At 47.7% G+C, this 18,650-nt stretch overlaps 1 protein-coding gene across 3 annotated transcripts in view; it reads left to right on the top strand.

Annotated features, from left to right (window-relative positions):
- GRIN2C (glutamate ionotropic receptor NMDA type subunit 2C) overlaps positions 1–18,650 on the top strand; it is a 47,770-nt gene that overhangs the window by 24,739 nt on the left and 4,381 nt on the right. For all 3 annotated transcript variants that reach the window (XM_037914995.2, XM_043528979.1, XM_043528980.1), the window contains 7 exons: positions 522–733; positions 2,342–2,510; positions 6,365–6,518; positions 12,597–12,722; positions 14,932–15,161; positions 16,402–16,562; positions 18,210–18,397. In XM_037914995.2, the coding sequence (XP_037770923.1) occupies positions 522–733; positions 2,342–2,510; positions 6,365–6,518; positions 12,597–12,722; positions 14,932–15,161; positions 16,402–16,562; positions 18,210–18,397 (1,240 nt within the window). The remainder of the gene's footprint in view (positions 1–521; positions 734–2,341; positions 2,511–6,364; positions 6,519–12,596; positions 12,723–14,931; positions 15,162–16,401; positions 16,563–18,209; positions 18,398–18,650) is intronic.

Here is an 18,650-nt window from a genome sequence, read left to right as displayed (position 1 = left end):
TGCAAGAGCCGGGGAATTAACTTAGAGATGCTGACCGAATGTAGTTAGTTACATTCAGCCTTCTTAAAGTAAAGTTGCAGGATAACTGGATGTGGTGTTTCTCTCCCTTCCTGTTAGTGTTGCTGCATGCTGCAACCCGCCCCTGAGGTGGTGAGTGAAGCCACTGACTAGTTTGTAATAGCGGATCGATCCAAGGCGGTCTGCATCTGCTCACAGGCAGAGGGAGAGGCAAAATGGGTTATCTGTTATGTGCTGTTTGCCTATCAGGGCTGTACTGTCCATCCAGGGCCAGGCTGCCCCGATATCCAGACCCACCTGTAACTTCCTTGACGTGCTGTCTCTTCCTCTAGTTGAACAGCAGTGTTGCAAACGTGGTGATTGTGGGAAGCAAAGGACCTGCATTGACGACGATGACCCCCCCGCCCCCCCCCCCGGAATAACCTCACGTGCACCATTGCCAGGCAGTCGCGGGCATTTCCCTTGTTGTGTGGACAGTAACACTGTTCTCCAATCTCGGGCAGGTGGGGAAATGGGAGAAGGGGATCATCCACATGAAGTACCCAGTGTGGCCTCGCTATGGCTCCTTCCTGCAGCCCGTGTCGGACAATCGCCACCTCACCGTGGCCACCCTCGAAGAGAGGCCCTTTGTGATTGTGGAGAACACGGACCCGGCCTCTGGCGTCTGTGTGCGCAACACCGTCCCCTGCCGGAAGCAAACCAACTACACCGACAGGTAAGCAGGCAGGCAGATGGGCTGCTGGAGGTGCCATGCTGCAGCCTTCATCTTCAGCTGCCCCAGGTGTGCTGGAGCAGGGTTAGACATGCACGTGCTCTGCTTCTCACAAGGTCGGTAGAAGGGAGCGTCAGGTGTTCCAAGCCCTGCCCAAGCAAGGAGCAGAACTGGGCAGGCTGCAACCTCAGTATAAAATGGTGTTTTCTGCTTGGGCAGTGCTTTCTGAGTGTTTGCAAACAGGAATGTGGCTGGTGTGGATTTAATGTGGTGCCAGGATTCGGTACAGGAATTTTAGGCAGGATTTCTTATCCTGGCTGTAATAGCTCTGACTTCAGGCCTGATGCTCACAGCTGGGAGATGCTGCGTAGAACTGGGCTGCAGTCCAGTCCTGATTGTCAGAGCTGGGAGCCTCTGGCTCATGCTAGACTTTAGTTCCAACACAGCCCCTGGAACAGACTCTGGGGCATCAGTTCAGTGTCTATAAATGCTGTGTTTTCCCACCAGACTGGCTGCTGCCCTGGCCCATCAATTACAGTTCCAGGGCTGTGTGTGTGGACAGCCAGCCTGTCGATCCAGAGCTGCAGCCCAGACTCCCCTGAGACAGCCTTCTGAAAAGGTGGCCGTGGAGATTGGCCTGGAAAGTGCCCCCGGAGGGACGCAGCCAGGCAGGCCTGTGCACGCTCATTAATTATTTGCCTATGGCTGACCTCTGCAGCTCTCTGATCAAGGTTGTGTCAGCCAGCCTGTTGGAGCACTTCTCTCACTTCCCGGCTGGAGCAGCCCATCCTGTTGCCCTGTCATTTCCACAGTTCCCTCTCTCTCTCCCTCCTTCCTCAAGCAGAAGGATACACCCTCCTCCCATTGGGAATTGGAGTGGCTATTCTGCAGCTATGCTTCCCCACACAAGGGATCACAGATGTTACTCAGCAGCTTCCCTCACCCCCATGTGGAGAGACATGTGCTCCTTTCCCAGGGGAGCAACTGGTATTCTGCAGCTACCCTCTTAGGCCTCTGTGGAGTTATTCTTCCAGATGACTGGCAAGGCCACCTCTTTCCTTGTAATTTGGACTTGCTTTGTGGTCCTGATTCCCCACTGCCTAACTGTACATTGGGTCTAACTCCCCAACACCCTACCCCTTGTGCAGTCACATACACCAGTGCAAAGTTGAGTCTAGAGTGGGTGTAAAATGCTACCAACTCAGACCAGACCAGTAGCATATTGCACTTACTTGGCATCAGTTTTAACCTCTACATGAGGGGCAGGGCAGCAGAGAATCAAGCTGCTTATGTTGGCATTTTGCTCTTGTGAAAAGTGCATTTGAAACCCCATGGCTGGTGGCATGTGAGGGGAGAATTCTGGCATGGTAGCATTATACATTCGCTTTGCATGGATGTGAATGACTACCCAACATGCAGGGCTCAGCAACCCTAGTGCTGCTTCCTGAGCACTCTGGACTAGTCAGGCCCTGCATTTGCCTACAGTGGTATATCAGCATTGCTGCATGAGGTGGCATAGGTGGTGGAATGGCCCTGGCATTACCATGGAAATCCTCTGAAGGAAGTGACCGGTGTCTGTGTTGGTTTTTATTTTTAATATCCTGGTTTCAGTGGGGATGGACCTGTGGACCCCTACACCAAACTCTGCTGCAAGGGCTTCTGCATCGACATCCTGAAGAAGCTGGCCAAGGCAGTGAAGTTCTCCTATGATCTCTACCTGGTAACCAATGGAAAACATGGGAAGATAGTGCGTGGCATCTGGAATGGCATGATTGGCGAGGTAGGGGGACAGGTGTGACCCTTTCCCACAATGCACCTTTCCTCAAGGAGGGTCATGCCTGCAATCAGTTCACCAAAATGCTTAAAGGCATGATCTGAACTGGGATTCTCCCATTTGAGTTGGGTCAGAATTTCAGTGTTTGGACTCAGTTTCTGATTCTTGGCTATGCTTGGTTAGGGTATAATGTGACATGGATGATGCCTATAGTAAAGGCAGTCTAACATTTTGCATTATAAGACCCTGTTTTCAGTTGTTTATAACTTTTTTTTCCAAACTTTAACTGTGTGGGCTGAAATTTGGGCGTCTGCCTTACGCTGAATGTTTTTGGGGAAATTTTTGCGAAAGTGGTTGAGAAGTTTCAGAGATTAGGGAAAAGTACATTGTTTTGTCCAAGTTAAAAAATCATACAATCATTGAAGTGCTAGTGCCTGTGTGCTTTGGAGCAAGACATTTCCTCTAGCATCAGGCATATGCTTTGTGTTCCCATAAAAATGAACCCAAATTGGTCCAGGTTATCAACCTCCAAAAAAATCTCAGTTAGCACATTCTCACGAGAGACCTGTTCGTTTGGCAGCTAAATTCTCCAAAGATTCCATCTGTACTGAGCATGCTCCAACCTGGGGCTCCATTTCCTGCAGTTGCTCCTCCCATCTGCCAGAGGCCGCTGTGGTGCCAAGCACAGGAAGTGAGAGTAAGGAGACTCTCTGCATGTGCTTTCAGCGCTCCCCTGGTGGTGCCCCGGCAGCGTGGGGGAGGATGTACCTGAAGGGAATGCAGAGGGGTGGGGGGACAATGGAGGAGTAGGATCAGAGGAGGGGTAGGACCCAGGGTGATATGGGGTGGGGGACAGGAGTCAATGTAGGGGGATGGGTAGCAGCATGGGATGGGAGCAGGCAATGTGGGGGTGCAGGAGGTTGGATAGGAGAAGAGTGGGAGGGAAACAGGAGGCAGGCTGTGTAGTGAATGAGGTTGTCGGTAGAACCTCTGCTGTGTTTGTTGCAGACATTGGAAGGTGTGTAGTGAATGAGGCAGGGAACTGAAGGAAGAGAAAGGCTGGTCTCATGGTTAAAGAAGTTGAATACTGGCTGGAGAACTGGATTCTCTCCCTGCCTCTCTGATGCTGGGCAAGCCACTGAAACCAAAATGTTCATAGTTGGTCACTGTATGTTCATGATTTTCTGGGTGCCTGGCAGGCCACCTAGAATCAGATTTGCCCAAGTGCTGAGTAATCACAACTGCAGCTGAAGTAGATTGAAGCTGTGCTGTGAATATACAAATTGCTGTAAAAATGCTGAGCATTTCACTGACTGAGGCAGGAGTTCTGTGGGAAAATAGGATATGATTACATAATCAAGCACAGTATCATAATGCATATGCACAAGGGGGCTAAATTAAGGTTGCACAGGTAACCTTAACTGTGGCATTTCCTAACTTTTAAGTGCTTAATTTTGCAACCTTAACTTTCTTTAACATAGTATGTGTGTGTGTACTATTTACATTTATTGGGCCAGATTCCCTGGTATGCTTGAGCTGTTTTGCATTGATCCAGCAAGGCCAAGCAGTTGTAAACCTGGCTAAAATAGATTTAAGCTGATATGTGTCACTGAAGCAGCACCAAGCAGCCAGAGCATGCTGGTGCATATGGCCTATATTTTTTCTGTTGCAGTGAGAAAGCAGGAGGAGCTCTGAGGTGGTGGCCAGTAAATTGAGGCTGACTAATTGTATAGCTTTGCAGCCATGAGTCGCTAATGTTGTGCTCTTATTAATTTTCAGAGCAGTGTTATTTTCATGTATTTTTGTTTATTTTATTGGACATTTTTGCATTAGCAGGAAATAAGCTCCCTTTCTCCCAGAAAGGTGTTATTTGAAAAAGCTGTCTGGGAAAATTTTTGTCTAAATAGTTTTGTTGGAAAATGCTGTTTTTAGAAGATGGAAATTTTTTGCAAAATCATGTCAACTTCCATGAATAATGTTTAGGAAAAATTTCTAAATGTTATGTCAAAGCTAAAATTGCATTTCAAAATATATTTTGTTTGCTTGTTTTTCCATTTCTTTCATTATTTTGACACTATGTCAGGACATGTCAGGCATAGTAGTGCATAATATGACATGTCCCGACATAAGGTCAAAATAATAAAAGTAATGGAAAAGCGCAAACAAAATAAATGTCGAAAATGTAATACAAAATGATGGGGTCTAAATTAAGTGTTGCCACTCAAAGAGATCTTAAGTCATTGTGGATAGTTCTATGAAAACATCTGCTCAATGTGCAACGGCAGTCAAAAAACCTAACAATGTTAGGAACTATTAAGGGATAGAAAATAAGACACAAATATCATAATGCCACTATATAAATCCCGGGTACACCCACACCATGAATACCGTATGCAGTTCCGGTTGCACCATCTCAAAAAGATATATTAGAATTGGAACATGATTAAGGGTGTGGAACAGCTTCCATCTGGGGAGAGATTAAAAACACTGGGACTGCTCAGCTTAGAAAAGAGACGGGTAAGGGGGGATATGATAGAGGGCTATAAAATCATGATTGGGGTGGAGAAAGTGAATAGGGAAGTGTTATTTCCTTGTTCACATAACACAAGAACCAGGGGTCACCCAATGAAATTAATAGTCAGTAGGCTTAAAACAAACATAGGAAGTACTTCTTTACACAATGCCCCGTCAACCTGTGAACTCATTGCCAGGGGATATTGTGAAGGCCAAAAATATAACTGGGTTCAAAAAAGAATTAGATAAATTCATGGAGGATAGGTCCATCCAATGGCTATTAGACCAGATGGTCAGGGATGCAATCCCATACTCTGGGTGTCCCTAAACTTCTGACTCCCAAAAGCTGGGACTGGACAACTGGGGATGGATCACTCGATAATTGCCATGTCCTGTTCGTTCCCTCTGAAGCATCTGGCACCAGCCACTGTCAGAAGACAGGATAATGGGTTAAATGGACCATTGATCTGACCCCGCGTGGCCATTCTTATGTTCTTAATTTTAGTTTTCAAGCAAAAATTCAAAATTTCTGCTTCCTGGGAAGTTTCAAAAATATTTAGTCATTGTGATTTCCTGCAAAACAGAAATTCCGATTTTTGACCAGCTCTAGTAATTTACCTGGGGCCAGAGGTCACTATGTACATTCAGTCCAGACTTTGACTGTAGTGGACCAGGGCTGAGCCCAGTGTGTAGCAAGGCAGGAATCCAGTGAGTGGGAAGGAAGGAAGGAGGTAGTTGGGAGTGTGAGTCTGACCTAGAGGCCAAGGACCTGAGTCTGTTACTCCATTTCTGTGCTAAGGGCTGGGGAGGGGCAAAGGTAGCTTGTGCAGGGGTCTTGCTGGCCTGTGGTACCATTGGCTGCTCTAACTCTTATGCTGTGCTTCCCCTTGGGACTCCCGGCAGCAGAGGATAGCTGTCATGCAGTGCGCTATAGCCATGCCCCCAGTCTGTCCCCTGTGTCTGGGAATGGTTGCAGGCTGGCCTAGGGCCTTTATTCCAGTTCTGCAACAGCCTGTGGGGGCCGTATCCACCTACTTTGTGTTGCCAGAATGGAGTCAAAGGGCTGTGGGGGTCACTGAGCATCAGGCCCTGAGCTTCTTAGGGGAGAACCAATTGGGAAGGGAGGTGTCTTTCCTGTGCAGCCTGTGTCTGAAGCTGGGACAGGGAAAGGGGGAGTGGGTCACCTTGGGGCCAGTCTCTCTGCCACTCAGCCAGCAAGGGGAGGTGGGATCAGACTGAGAATGATGTTTAGCCATGCTGGGGTTGGGTCCCCTGTGAATTGCTGGTGTGCGGGTTTGCTCGCGTAGCTCCAGACTCACCTGGCTGCCTCCTTTGTCGTCCTCCAGGTGTACTATCAGCGAGCGGACATGGCCATAGGGTCCCTCACCATCAACGAGGAGCGGTCTGAGATTGTGGACTTCTCTGTGCCCTTCGTGGAGACGGGCATTAGTGTCATGGTGGCTAGAAGCAATGGGACCGTCTCGCCTTCTGCCTTCCTAGGTGAGCAGAGCCAGCCTGGTGCCGGGGTGGATGCTTGTTCTATGCGCGGGGCTGCGGGTGAGCATGGTGCGTTCGAGGAGGGGAAGAGCATAGAGTGAAAATGGAGGGTTAAGGCAGGCCCGGCTCTGGAGTCTGGGGTGAATCTCAGTGTGTCTGGGCTTGGTGAGGCCATGGGGCGCCTGGACTCCGCTCTGTGTAAATGTGGTGGCTGTGGGCCATTTTGGTACCAAGGAATGTGCCTGTCATGTGGATTCAGGTGGTGAGGAGTACTCAGAAGCAAGGCTGAGCCAGAGAGGTGCTTGATTTCTCTGGGATGGGACTTACTGCTGATGCCAACAAAGAGTTGATATTCCTGTCTGGGCTCAACTCCCCGCCCCGTCATGTCGGGGTATTTCCATTCTAACCTGTCTCTTGCTAGGTAAGGAGATTGGGAGCATTCTGGACTTGTGGATTCTATTCCTGGCTATGCCACAGACTTGCTGTGTGATCTTGGGCAAGTTACTCAATCTCTCTGCCTTGGTTTCCCCATTTGTAAAATGACTATAATAGCACCAACCCCACAGGAGTCTGGGGAGGCTGAACTTATTGTCTGATGGAGCACTTGGGGTTCCTCTGATGAAAGGTGCTATAAAAGTGCAAAGAATTGTCCTAACTATCCATGCACAGGAATAGCTTCCCAAACTTTTTTTGGTGGCTGAGCTCCTTGACAGCTGCCAAATGAACTTCACATCCTGTGATTTTGATAGGACATTGGCTATCTTGCATTTTCTATGTAGGATCAGCAATGAAAGAGTTAACTTATCAGATGCAATTCATTTTATCTTGGCAAAGCCAAGAGTGTCCTCTGCATACAAAGTCACTGCTTGGCCATGCATTGATTGAGAGCATCACTTTCAGTCAGTGTCAAAATACAAGCTTAGATTCCACTCCAGATTCTGACGGGTTGTGCTCATTTCCTGTATCGCATGGGTCGTCTTCTCTGTGTCCCTCTAGGCTCCCCCTGGAACCTAGGGGAGACTGTCTGGAGTTTAATATTGGTGTTATAACCTGTGTTATAGGGTCTTGTAGATGGGACACTGATCGCAAGAACAGGAAACTCTGAAGTCCAATGAACCAGTGATTAAAATGGAGCAGGGTAGTTTAAGGGCTAAACTACTATAGAGACTTTTACTGTTGGTTTGACTATGGGCCAGATCAGTGGAAGTCCAAGCCCATCACTGCTGGTGGTTTTTCAGTGGCCTTTGTGAAATGAATTGGTGAGTCTCAAACAAGTTCCCAGGGTACAAGGGTCCATGTCACAAAAGTCACCTTCACAAATTCGCACTGATCAGTCTCCCTGCTGGTGGTGTCATTACAGCCTAAAGTCTGGACAGGCCCCAAGACTGAATTCCTCTCTTGCTCTAAGCAAGTGGCTGAGGTTGTATTCAATAGTTATTTTATTAAACTGAATCAGGGACTTGTTAGGTGGAGGCCAGGCTGAGCATGTTCTTACAGAGGTTCATTCCACAAATCCAGTTCTTGCCTCTTCTGCACTTGAATTTTGTGTGTGTGTAAAAAAAACAAACAAAAAAACCCACTAAGATGATTTTAAAGTGCTTTCCAGAAAAATAACCTGTAAGTTTAAATAAGACAAAAGTTTGTGTGTGGATGGATGTTTAATGCTGTATGTGAGTGTCTGTGAATTTGATTAGCAATACATGTTGCATGTTTGTGTTTACATGAGGATGAGTGTGTTTGCAGTGCATGTTGTGTGAGTCTGTCTCTATATGTGCATGTATCTGCATCTGTGTTTCACACGTATTCACATGTGAATAACTGGCTAGACAGCAGTACTGCAGAAAGGGATCTAGGGGTTATAGTGAATCACAAATGGACTGAGAGTCAACAGTGTGATGCAGCTGGAAAAAGGCAAATGTCATTCTGGGGTGTATTTCCGGGAGTGCTGTACAAAAGATGTGGGACGTAATAGTTCTGTTATACTCGGCACTGGTGAGGCCTCAGCTGGAGTACTGTGTCCAGTCTTGAGCACCACACTTTAAGAAAGATGCGAACAAACTGGATTCCAGAGAAGAGCAACAAGAATGATAAAAGTTGTGAAAAAAACATGACATATTAGGAAAGGTTGAAAACATGCCCAATTCTTAGTCTTGAGAAGAGAAGGCAGAGTGGGGACCTGATAATAGTCTTCAGATATGTTAAGGGATGTTATAAATGCATCCGATGAAGTGAGCTGTAGCTCGCGAAAGCTTATGCTCAAATAAATTGGTTAGTCTCTAAGGTGCCACAAGTACTCCTTTTCTTTTTATAAAGAGGACAGTGATCAATTTTTTTCTCCAAGTCCTCTGAGGGCAGGTCAAGAAGTAATCGGCTTAGTTTGTAGCAAGGGAGATTTAAGTTGGATATTAGCAAAATCTTTCTAACTATAAGGATAGTTAAATACTGGAACAGGTTACCTAGGTACGCTGTCATTGGAGGTTTTTAAGAACCGGTTAGACAAACACCTGTCAGCAGTGGTCTAGATTTACTTAATCCTGCCTCAGCATAGGTGGTTTGTGTAGATGACCTCTGGAGGTCCCTTCCAGCCCCACATTTCTATGATTCTGTGTCTGTGTTTGTGTTCAGTACGTATATGTGACATGCGGATAAGTGTGTGTTGAATGCATGTGCGAGTTTGGTTGTGTGTGTGTGTGTGTGTGTTTAAAAGTGTTTGTGAATAAGTGTGTGTAACTAGATGTTGCTACATGTATGGGTACGTCTGTGGTGGTGTATCTGAGTGTGCATGACAAATAACTCATGTTTTCATGTGGCTGAGGGTATATTTGCTTTGTGTGTGTGTGTACATATGCACCTTTTGTATGTGAGTACCTGCTGTTAGGAAAGTGCATGTGTGAACATGTGGATTGTTAGCTGCATGTGTGAACCGTTCCATATGTATGTTTGTTTGTATGTAGAAGCTTGCATGTGTGGATGCATGTCAGAGTGTGTGTGTGTACAGAATACATCTACGAAAGAGCATGTGTAGCACAATGTGTGCGAGCAGCTTGCTTATATGTTTGTGCGTATGTCTGAGCTTGTCCTTGTTCTGTATGTTTGCACACACATATTGGCATAAGCCTGTATATGCTTTGAAGGCCTCTTTAAACTGTGCACTGTCAAGTCAAAGACATGCTGCTGCCAGAGGCTACGAGTGTCTCCTCCTCCCCAGAGCTTCCTGTCTCCTGTGCCGTGGGATTGCAGGAGAAATGTACAGGCTCCCCGGCACTGCATAGTAGAGTGTATCTGCTCCAGAGGGAGCCAATGTCACCACCTTCACTGGAGGACAGATAGGACACTGGGGTGAGCTTATGGAGTCAGAGAAGCAACAAGCCACCCTGGCTATCCCCCCCCCACCCCCCTTCAGAAAAGTGTTGCTGTCCCCTAACTCCCCCAACTCCAGCCGAGTAGTCCTCTCTGATTTCAGTTACTTGAAGAATCAGGCCCCTGGACTTTAACTCTCTGCAGTTTTCAGATCTGGGCCTTCTCTTCCTACTGCACAGTCATCTCCCCAGAAAATGTGTGTAGGAGAGCTAAGCCCAGGGGAAGCCAGGGTCAAAGGTTCCTCCTTCCACCCTCCCCACCCTCTCGCTTGCCCAGCTCCCTCCACATGCTAATGAAATGCATCTGATGGCATCAGATAAAGGTTTTCTCCTCCCTGACAGGGAAGGACACGCTGACAAATGGGCCTCTTCTGCTGTATTTTGAGGGCCTGAATTAATCCCATCCTTCAGCCTGCCCTTTAATGACAGAACTCTATCATTCTGGGTGTTTGCTGCTGTCACCCAGCAACTGCCACTGTCTCTTCCACTTGGTCTCTCTCTGCCTTGAGTGCCTCTTTCTGTTCACACCTCTTCCTGCCTTCTTGATGTCTTTGTCTCTCTGTCCCTCTCTTAGTGTCTCCTCTTAGATTCATAGATATTAAGGTCAGAAGGGACCATTATGATCATCTAGTCTGACCTCCTGCACAACGCAGGCCACAGAATCTCACCCACCCACTCCTGCGAAAAACCTCACCTATGTCTGAGCTATTGAAGTCGTCAGATCGTGGTTTAAAGACTTCAAGGAGCAAAGAATCCTCCAGCAAGTGACCCGTGCCCCATGCTACACAGGAAGGCAAAAAACCTCCAGGGCCTCTTCCAATCTGCCCTGGAGGAAATTCCTTCCCGACTCCAAATATGGTGATCAGCTAAACCCTGAGCATATGGGCAAGATTCACCAGCCAGATACCCAGCAAAGAATTCTCTGTAGTAACTCAGATCCCACCCCATCTAACATCCCATCACAGGCCATTGGGCCTATTTACCATGAATATTTAAAGATCAATTAATTGTGTCTTTTTTTTTTGTGTCTGCCTTGTTCTTTCTCCACATCCCGTTCTCTCCCTCTCTCATAGAATATCAGGGTTGGAAGGGACCTCAGGAGGTCATCTAGTCCAACCCCCTGCTCAAAGCAGGACCAATCCCCAACTAAATCATCCCAGCCAGGGCTTTGTCAAGCCTGACCTTAAAAACTTCTAACGAAGGAGATTTCACCACCTCCCTAAGTAATGCATATCTCTATATATCTCTGCCCTGGCTCAGTAAATTTAATAAGGTATCTGATGTATTTTGCCCCTTTTTCTGTTGGTGAATTTTTCAGCCACGAGATTGCTGATTTGTCTGGAACTCTTTCCTGAACAATTTCTGCAAATAATCATTCTCAATCTGCAGCTGGTGTGAGAGCAATTCCTTCCAAGTATTGGCTTCCTGAGCTGTTTTGACTGGACATGTAGGTTACACGGCATGTTTCTGTTCCCTGGCTGGATTAAAGTAACTCTTAGGATCAGGTTTTTGGAGTGAATACTCGTGATTACAACTTCAAAATTCACTTTTCACTAATGTTCTGCAATATCCACTTAAAATGTTTTGTTTCCACAAATGTTCTTGCCTGGAAGCTCATTCACTGATGAGAAAATGAACACAAACAGGATGAGAACACTGTCTCTGAATGCATCATTTATTCAAAACAAATATTCATGGACATATGTTTGCAATGTTCACCCAGTTCTAACCTCAGCCTTGCAAGATTCTGTTCCACTCAGATTAATCTTAGATTGTGAACTCCTTTTGTTCTGTCTTTGTACAGCACCTAGCACAATGGGACCCTGGTCCTTGAGTAGGGCTCCTAGGTCCTATAGTAACACAAATAATAAACAATACTTAAGGCCCTACTTGAATCACAGGATGATTGTCCAAAAATTGCAGCTGAGTTGGGAGAAGCCATGGAAAATCATGGAAAAGTAATAATGGACCTTATTACCGCAAATATTTTCCCACTATTTTCTGCCATCAGCTGCCCTGGCCGCTCACTGTCAAATTGCAGCGGAAGCCTAATATTGCGGGATCCACAATATCGCAAATGAAGTAGGGCCTTAACAATACTACTACAAATAAACATAGACCTGTTACCGGGGGTGGATACTACTTGAAAACTTTTTGATAGGTGAGTAATGTCTCATTAGTTTTTCCTCTGTCACTATATTATGTCAGGGCAGGTGAGTAGATTTTGTGCTTGGGCTGGTAAATTTTCATGACGGTTTTACACGGCTGGTTTCTCTCTCTCCCAGCCCCCCTTGGCTAATTTCTCAACCTGCTTACATCAGGTCTGAATTTAGCTCTTTTTGTGAGTGAGACTCTCCTTTTTACTTCCCTCTTTCTCCCACTCTGAGTTACTTAATAAATAGCAAGACAGGACTATTTAGCGTGTGCTCAGTCTGTAGACGAGGACACCCAGTAGCTATCGGGCATCTTTCAGTGTAATCCCGATGCCCTTTAGATCCAAGGGCACTAATAGGATCACCACAAATGTATTGCGCTGGGAAGGGTATATCTGTTTCTATAGGGTCGCATGATCCTGCGTGAAGCTTAAGGGGGTTTTTCCCTTAGCCTCTACGTTTGGGTCCTGCTGTATTACTCGGTGGGAGGGTCCAGTCGCCTTTAGTGACACACGCATGTGGCCAGGTGCAGCACAGCTGGAGTTGACTGGCTCCCTCTTGCCTTGCAGAGCCCTACAGCCCGGCGGTGTGGGTGATGATGTTCGTGATGTGTCTCACTGTGGTTGCCATCACTGTCTTCATGTTTGAATATTTCAGCCCTGTCGGCTACAACCAGAATCTAACCAGCGGAAAAAGTAAGTTGCTTAAAGGAACTATGAGCAAATGTTGTGCAATGGGATGGTGCTCTTTGTCATAAGCACCCCTCCCCTCCCCTTTGCCCTTGATGAGCCCTGCTTTATGAGAGTGAAGGCACCATAATAATTCCATGGGAACGGGTCTGGATTCTTACAGCCCCTCATGTCCTGGGGAAGCATGGGCTCATCCCAGGGTCATGTTTCCAGCCATATCCATGGGTTAAAGTGAGCAGGGTGTGTGGAAACTGATTCCCAGCCTCTTTCAGCAGAGCTTCAGCCTTTGCAAAGCAGACCCCAACCTCCATCAGCAGGTCCTCATCCACTCCCCAGCCTCTGTTATTGGGGGAGTCTTCCTTTCCTCAGCAGGGCCTCTTTGCCTAGCACCAGGTACCAAAATGGTGCCTCCAGTGTCTTCCACTTCAACATCAACATGGGGAACTGAAAAGCCATAAAATACCCCTCCCCCTAACTGTGCACATGCTTCCATCCCCTCCCCGATTGCTCTGCAATACAGGATGCCAGCTGGAGATTCCTCGGGCCACTTCAAGTTGACATGGGATTTTTGCCAATGCCCATTGTGGACATAGGTTCATAAATTCCAAGGCCAGAAGGGTCCATTGTGACCATCTAGTGAATCCAATTTCTTCCAGACCCGCGGTGGCTGTCACCAGCAGGACCAATCAGCCTATTACTATGCTGTCTGCTCTAGCTAAGAGCTCCCACATCCAAGCTAGCTGGGGAGATTTTTCTCACATTTGTTTTGAGGAGCTGTCAGCCCCAGGCCAGGGTACCATCTTTGCCCTTGATGAATGTTCGTTAAAGCATATCCATCCTGACAGGTGCATAATGAAAATGCTTCTTGAAGCAGCATCAATGACTCCCCTGTGCACTCCAGGACCAAATCTCTCCCTGCTCTAGTTTCAGAGACCCTCGACAGTTTCTCAGTGTCGACCTTGGAGGGTTTGCCATTCAGTCAGGGATCAGACACTGGGAGGAAAGAAGAGAGTCAGAAGGAAGCTGGCATCTTCCAGGAGACAATAGCCTAGAGCCCACAGTAAAAATACACAATCATTTGGAAGATGAAAGCTAAAAATAGAACAAAGGCTCCAGCAGAACTCAGCCAGCCAGAACCCTGCCGCTCCAATCCTCTCACCAGAGAGCGCTGGTTTGTTCTTGAATCTCGTGTCTCATTTCTCATTTTGTCTCCTTCTTTCCCCCAGTTTTAATTTTTTGGTACATTGTTGGGAGCTGGTGGGGCAGCAAAATGCATTTCCATTCCACTCTCTCCAACAACCATCCCGCTATTTCTGAAGGTGAAGTCAGAAAAGCTGCTATGTAATAGGTCTCTGTCTCTGTGCTGAAGGCCAGTCTTGGAGCCTCACCAGATATGGGTCTGGCAGATTTCCTTCACAGCCCAGCCAGAACCTGCCTAGGCCACATACCCTGTCCTGGCAAGATTCTTCTCTCTTTCTTACCAGGACTTTGGAAGAAAACAAGCACCAAAGAATCTCTACCAGGTTTTCTATAAGACTCAGTGCCTGGATGCTGCAAGGACTGGTGCTATAGCAATATCTACAACAGATTAGATGTCGGGACAGACACAGAGCATCTCAGCACGAGCATGTTGGGAGAAGCTCCGTGTTCAGACCAACTCCTGTTAAGACAGAACCGGTGCTTGTTGGGACATGGCCCTGAGATATTTTAGTTGTAGGTGCACAGCCAGCTTTTAATTGGCTCCACTCAATAAAGCAGGTAGATCTTTACATTAATAGGGAATCTCTGACAGTCATTTGAAGGTCCCTGAAACCCAGCCAGACTCACCTGCTCCATGTTAGGGGTAGGATGTGGACCCAGAAAGGGTTACCCTGTTTGTGGTGTCTGGGCTTCAGGCAATACTTCCTCTGTCCATATACCGAACCCTCCAATGAATGCAGGAATTAAGGAAGAAAAAAAAATAACTTTCCCCAAAAGCAAACCCGGGACCACGTTGTTTGGTGGTGAGTTACAAGTGTAAAATGGCAGCAGCATAACTGGAAAGCCCATTTATCCACAGCTCAAGGCTAAAAGGCAGGAGGAATCGTCCCTAGTCATTTTCCAGGAAACATAAGTTGGGACAGCAGCATGCCTGAAGTTGGAGAGACGTGTTGTTTATCAAAAGGCCCAAGTTCATTCCAAGCTACCCAAAGCCTCTCTCCTTTTCTCCTCCCAGAGTCCGGCGGGCCCTCCTTCACCATTGGCAAATCTGTCTGGCTGCTGTGGGCCCTGGTCTTTAATAACTCGGTGCCCATAGAGAATCCAAAAGGCACCACAAGTAAGATCATGGTGCTGATCTGGGCCTTCTTCGCAGTGATCTTCCTGGCCAGTTACACAGCTAACCTGGCAGCCTTTATGATCCAGGAGCAATATATCGACACCGTCTCTGGGCTGAGTGACAAGAAGGTGAGGAGGGCTTGCAGAAAATAACCACAGTTTGGGAGGGGAAGCATGGAGGGATAACCATGGCTGGGTATAGAACACACACAGTGGGTAGGGTGAGTACGTTAGGTTAACCAAGTAAGGACTGAAGAGAGCTAACCTACTTTGCTCCTTATTGTTGGTATCCACCAGCAATCCATGCTATGGAAGCCTGACTTGTTCAGAAGGCAATGTGTAGAATCCATTAAGGGTGGCTATTGCTTACTCTGAATGTGTGTGCCTCAGTCTGACAGCTGTGACATCCCTCCGCGGCAGAGAGGGACTGGGAGCCCATGGTGTACATCCTGGGCAGGATGAATATGGTGGGATAAGTGTGCGCTGAGAGGGTAAGGCGAGTGGATGGGGTTAGGGCACTATTCCAATGGTGGTTATGTTGAAGATGAGGAGTTTAATGAAATCACAGTCTTGAGGGAGGGGAGAACTCCTTTGTCTAAGGTTGAACAGACTTGAAGGCTGAATGGTTGGAGTGTGGAGCGGAGGGGGAAGGAACAGAAAAGAGGCTGAGAGAAGTAACCTGGGAGAAACCAAGATGGAGAGCTAGCAGAGTGACCAGCAGAGAAAGACTGAAACCAAAGAACAGAGCAGAGAAGGGGGAGCAACGTTCTAATGCAGAACCTGACTTGTGTGCCCACCACAGCATACAGGTATTGCCCACAGAGGTCAATAGGAGATGCTTGTGTGCTGTGGTAGAAGTGGACCCAGTAGCTCTCTTGTGTGTCCCTTTCTCCTCCCCACTAAGCCAGGCTCTTGCTAACAGAGCACAGGCAGGCCTCCAGCTAGGAACACCTATTAATAAATCTAATGCCTTTGGGGGGCAAGTGCCAGGAAATAGGGTTCCTACACTCAGTGGCTAGGGTGTGTGGGACCAAGGGTCACGAGGCCTGGGTTTGATTCCCAGCTCTCCCATGGACTTGTGCCACTTTGGCCAAATCAAACTAATTTTGACAAAGTGGGAAACTTTTTGTGGCAGCATCATCCCACTTTTCAGCCAGTGCTGGTGCTGATACAGGTTGATAGTGACAAGGTGGGAATAGATAGAAGGGATAGAAATGGAGTGGAAGCTGGGCTCAAAGTGAGGGTGAAAACACAGCCTGGTTCTATCACTGGGCTAAGTGGAAAATCCAGGAGGAGGCCTGGAGCACAGTGCTGGGCTTGTGTGTTGGACCAGGCACTTGATTATTGTTCATGGTGATTGCCGTTCTAGTTCCAGAGGCCCCAGGAGCAGTATCCCCCGTTCCGCTTCGGCACCGTTCCCAATGGCAGCACGGAGAGAAACATTCGGAGCAACTATCCAGATATGCACACGCACATGGTGAAATACAACCAGCGCTCGGTGGAAGACGCCCTGACCAGCCTCAAAATGGGGTACGTCTCCCTTTAAGAGCAACTCTTCTGAAACAGGAGTGCGCCTCCATAGCTGGAGCGTGCGCAGGCTTCTACCCCCAAATGCCTGGGCTGGGGCAGGAAGGGACTGTCATTCTGTATTTACTTGATCAGAAACATGGGGGGATGGAGATTAAGTCAGATCAACTTGCCTGACTTTAGGAGACTGCTCCATCTAAGAGCTCCCACCACCTAACACAAGCATACAGGGCCAAGTCCTCCGCTGCTGTGAAGGGGTGGAGCTCCACAGAAGTAAAGAAGGAGCTGTCCCAAGATCTCCATCCAGCACCTGGTGTGTGTGCGTTTTCGATAGCAAATCAAGTAATTTAAGAATGCCCCATCCCTTTGCATAATAGCGTTTAGCTTTCAAAGGGGATGAGCGGGTAGGAAGCTAGGGGGTGAGAGAGAGACACATCAGGTAAGAAATCCACCCTCTCTTTGAGTAATCTCCTGAGTACATATTCCCTCCCGGCACTGCCAGATGAGAGGGCAGACTGAGGTCCTGACCTCTTGTGGTCCTTACTGAGCCTATAGCTCTTATCATGAGCACAGGCTGCCAAATTTTAGCTCAGGCTTGTCTACACAGCGGCACTGCTGTACCACTTCAGCGTTTCAGTGCAGACACCACCTATGCCAAGATGCAGGGTTTTCCCATCAGCGTAGGTAATCCACTTCCCCGAGAGGCAGTAGCTAGGTCGACAGAAGAATTCTTCCGTTGACCTAGCGCTGTCTACACTGGGACTTTGGTCACGTGAATTATGCTGCTCAGGGGTGTGGCTTTTTTAAACCCCTGACCGCTATAGTTAAACCGACCTAATTGTCTAGTGTAGACCAGGCCTCTGACGATTACAGGCTGTTCAGCTGAGGATATGTCTACACTGCCGTCAGAGGTGTGACTGCAGCACAGATAGACACACCCAAGTTAACTTTGATCTATCTCCCCTGAATAACGATAGCAGTGAAGCCATGACACAATGACTGTACAAGTCTGCCTGGGACCTTGGGTATGTAACTCTAGCAGCTGGCCACAGCTTCATTACGATTGTTCTTCAAACTAGCCAGATCAAAGCTAGCGTCGGGGTATGTCTACACATACTGCCATCATATCTCTGATTACAGTGTAGACATCCCCTAGATCACCTCTTCAATTTCAATGGAGGAGAGGGTTTTTTCCCCTCACTTTGTGTCCTAAATTGTTGTATAGTGTTGCTCTGTGATGTTAAACAGCTGCCACCTTTTACCCCAGAGATGTCTGCCTTTCTTTGGTGTGCAAAGAGATCTGTATAGATATGTCACTCCCTTTAAAATGATATTGGCCTGAGGAAAGCATTTTGTTGGGGGTAGCCTTCTCCCATTTGGGGCATTGGGAGCCCACACTCTAGTTGAGTCTGGGCTTCTTGACAATATAGCTGCTGAGCCTCAATACCATCAGCAGCTCCTCCTTGTTTAGAAAGGGAAGCGTCCAAGTTTCCTCCGCAGCTGTTTGAGATGAGATGTTGAATCCAAAGCTCTGTGGATACTCTGTTTCTTCCCTTCCTGGTATCTCCTTATCCTTTCCCTGCCCCAGCCGCTCCCTTCCCATCTCCTCTGTCGCCGTCCTTGCCCTGAACTCTCTCTGCTTGATTCCAGGAAGCTGGATGCCTTTATCTATGATGCCGCTGTGCTGAATTACATGGCTGGCAAGGACGAGGGCTGCAAGCTGGTGACCATCGGCAGTGGGAAGGTCTTTGCTACCACCGGCTATGGCATTGCTCTGCAGAAGGATTCCAAGTGGAAGAGGCCGATTGACTTGGCCCTTCTGCAGTTCCTGGGAGATGGTGGGTATTTGTTTCCCTGCTCAGCCCTGGGGAGCGGTGTCCCTCCTCTGACTGGGTGACACTGTTAGCCTAGCCCTTCCCTTCTTGTACTTCTTTCCTTGCAAAGCTGGGGAAACCGCTTTACCCAAGAATCAGACACGCACAAAGGTGGCTCTCCTATCTCTCACCTTCCCTTACTTGCTTGATCTTCCGTTTTCCTCTCCTTTCTTTCTCTCGCACAAACATGCTGCTGTTTTATTTTAAAATGTATTTA

This window comes from Chelonia mydas, chromosome 14, assembly GCF_015237465.2.
Source record: "Chelonia mydas isolate rCheMyd1 chromosome 14, rCheMyd1.pri.v2, whole genome shotgun sequence".
Classification (NCBI taxonomy): Eukaryota; Metazoa; Chordata; order Testudines; family Cheloniidae; genus Chelonia; species Chelonia mydas.
The sequence above is the reverse complement of the archived record's forward strand: the minus strand, read 5'-3'. Positions and strand labels throughout refer to the sequence as shown.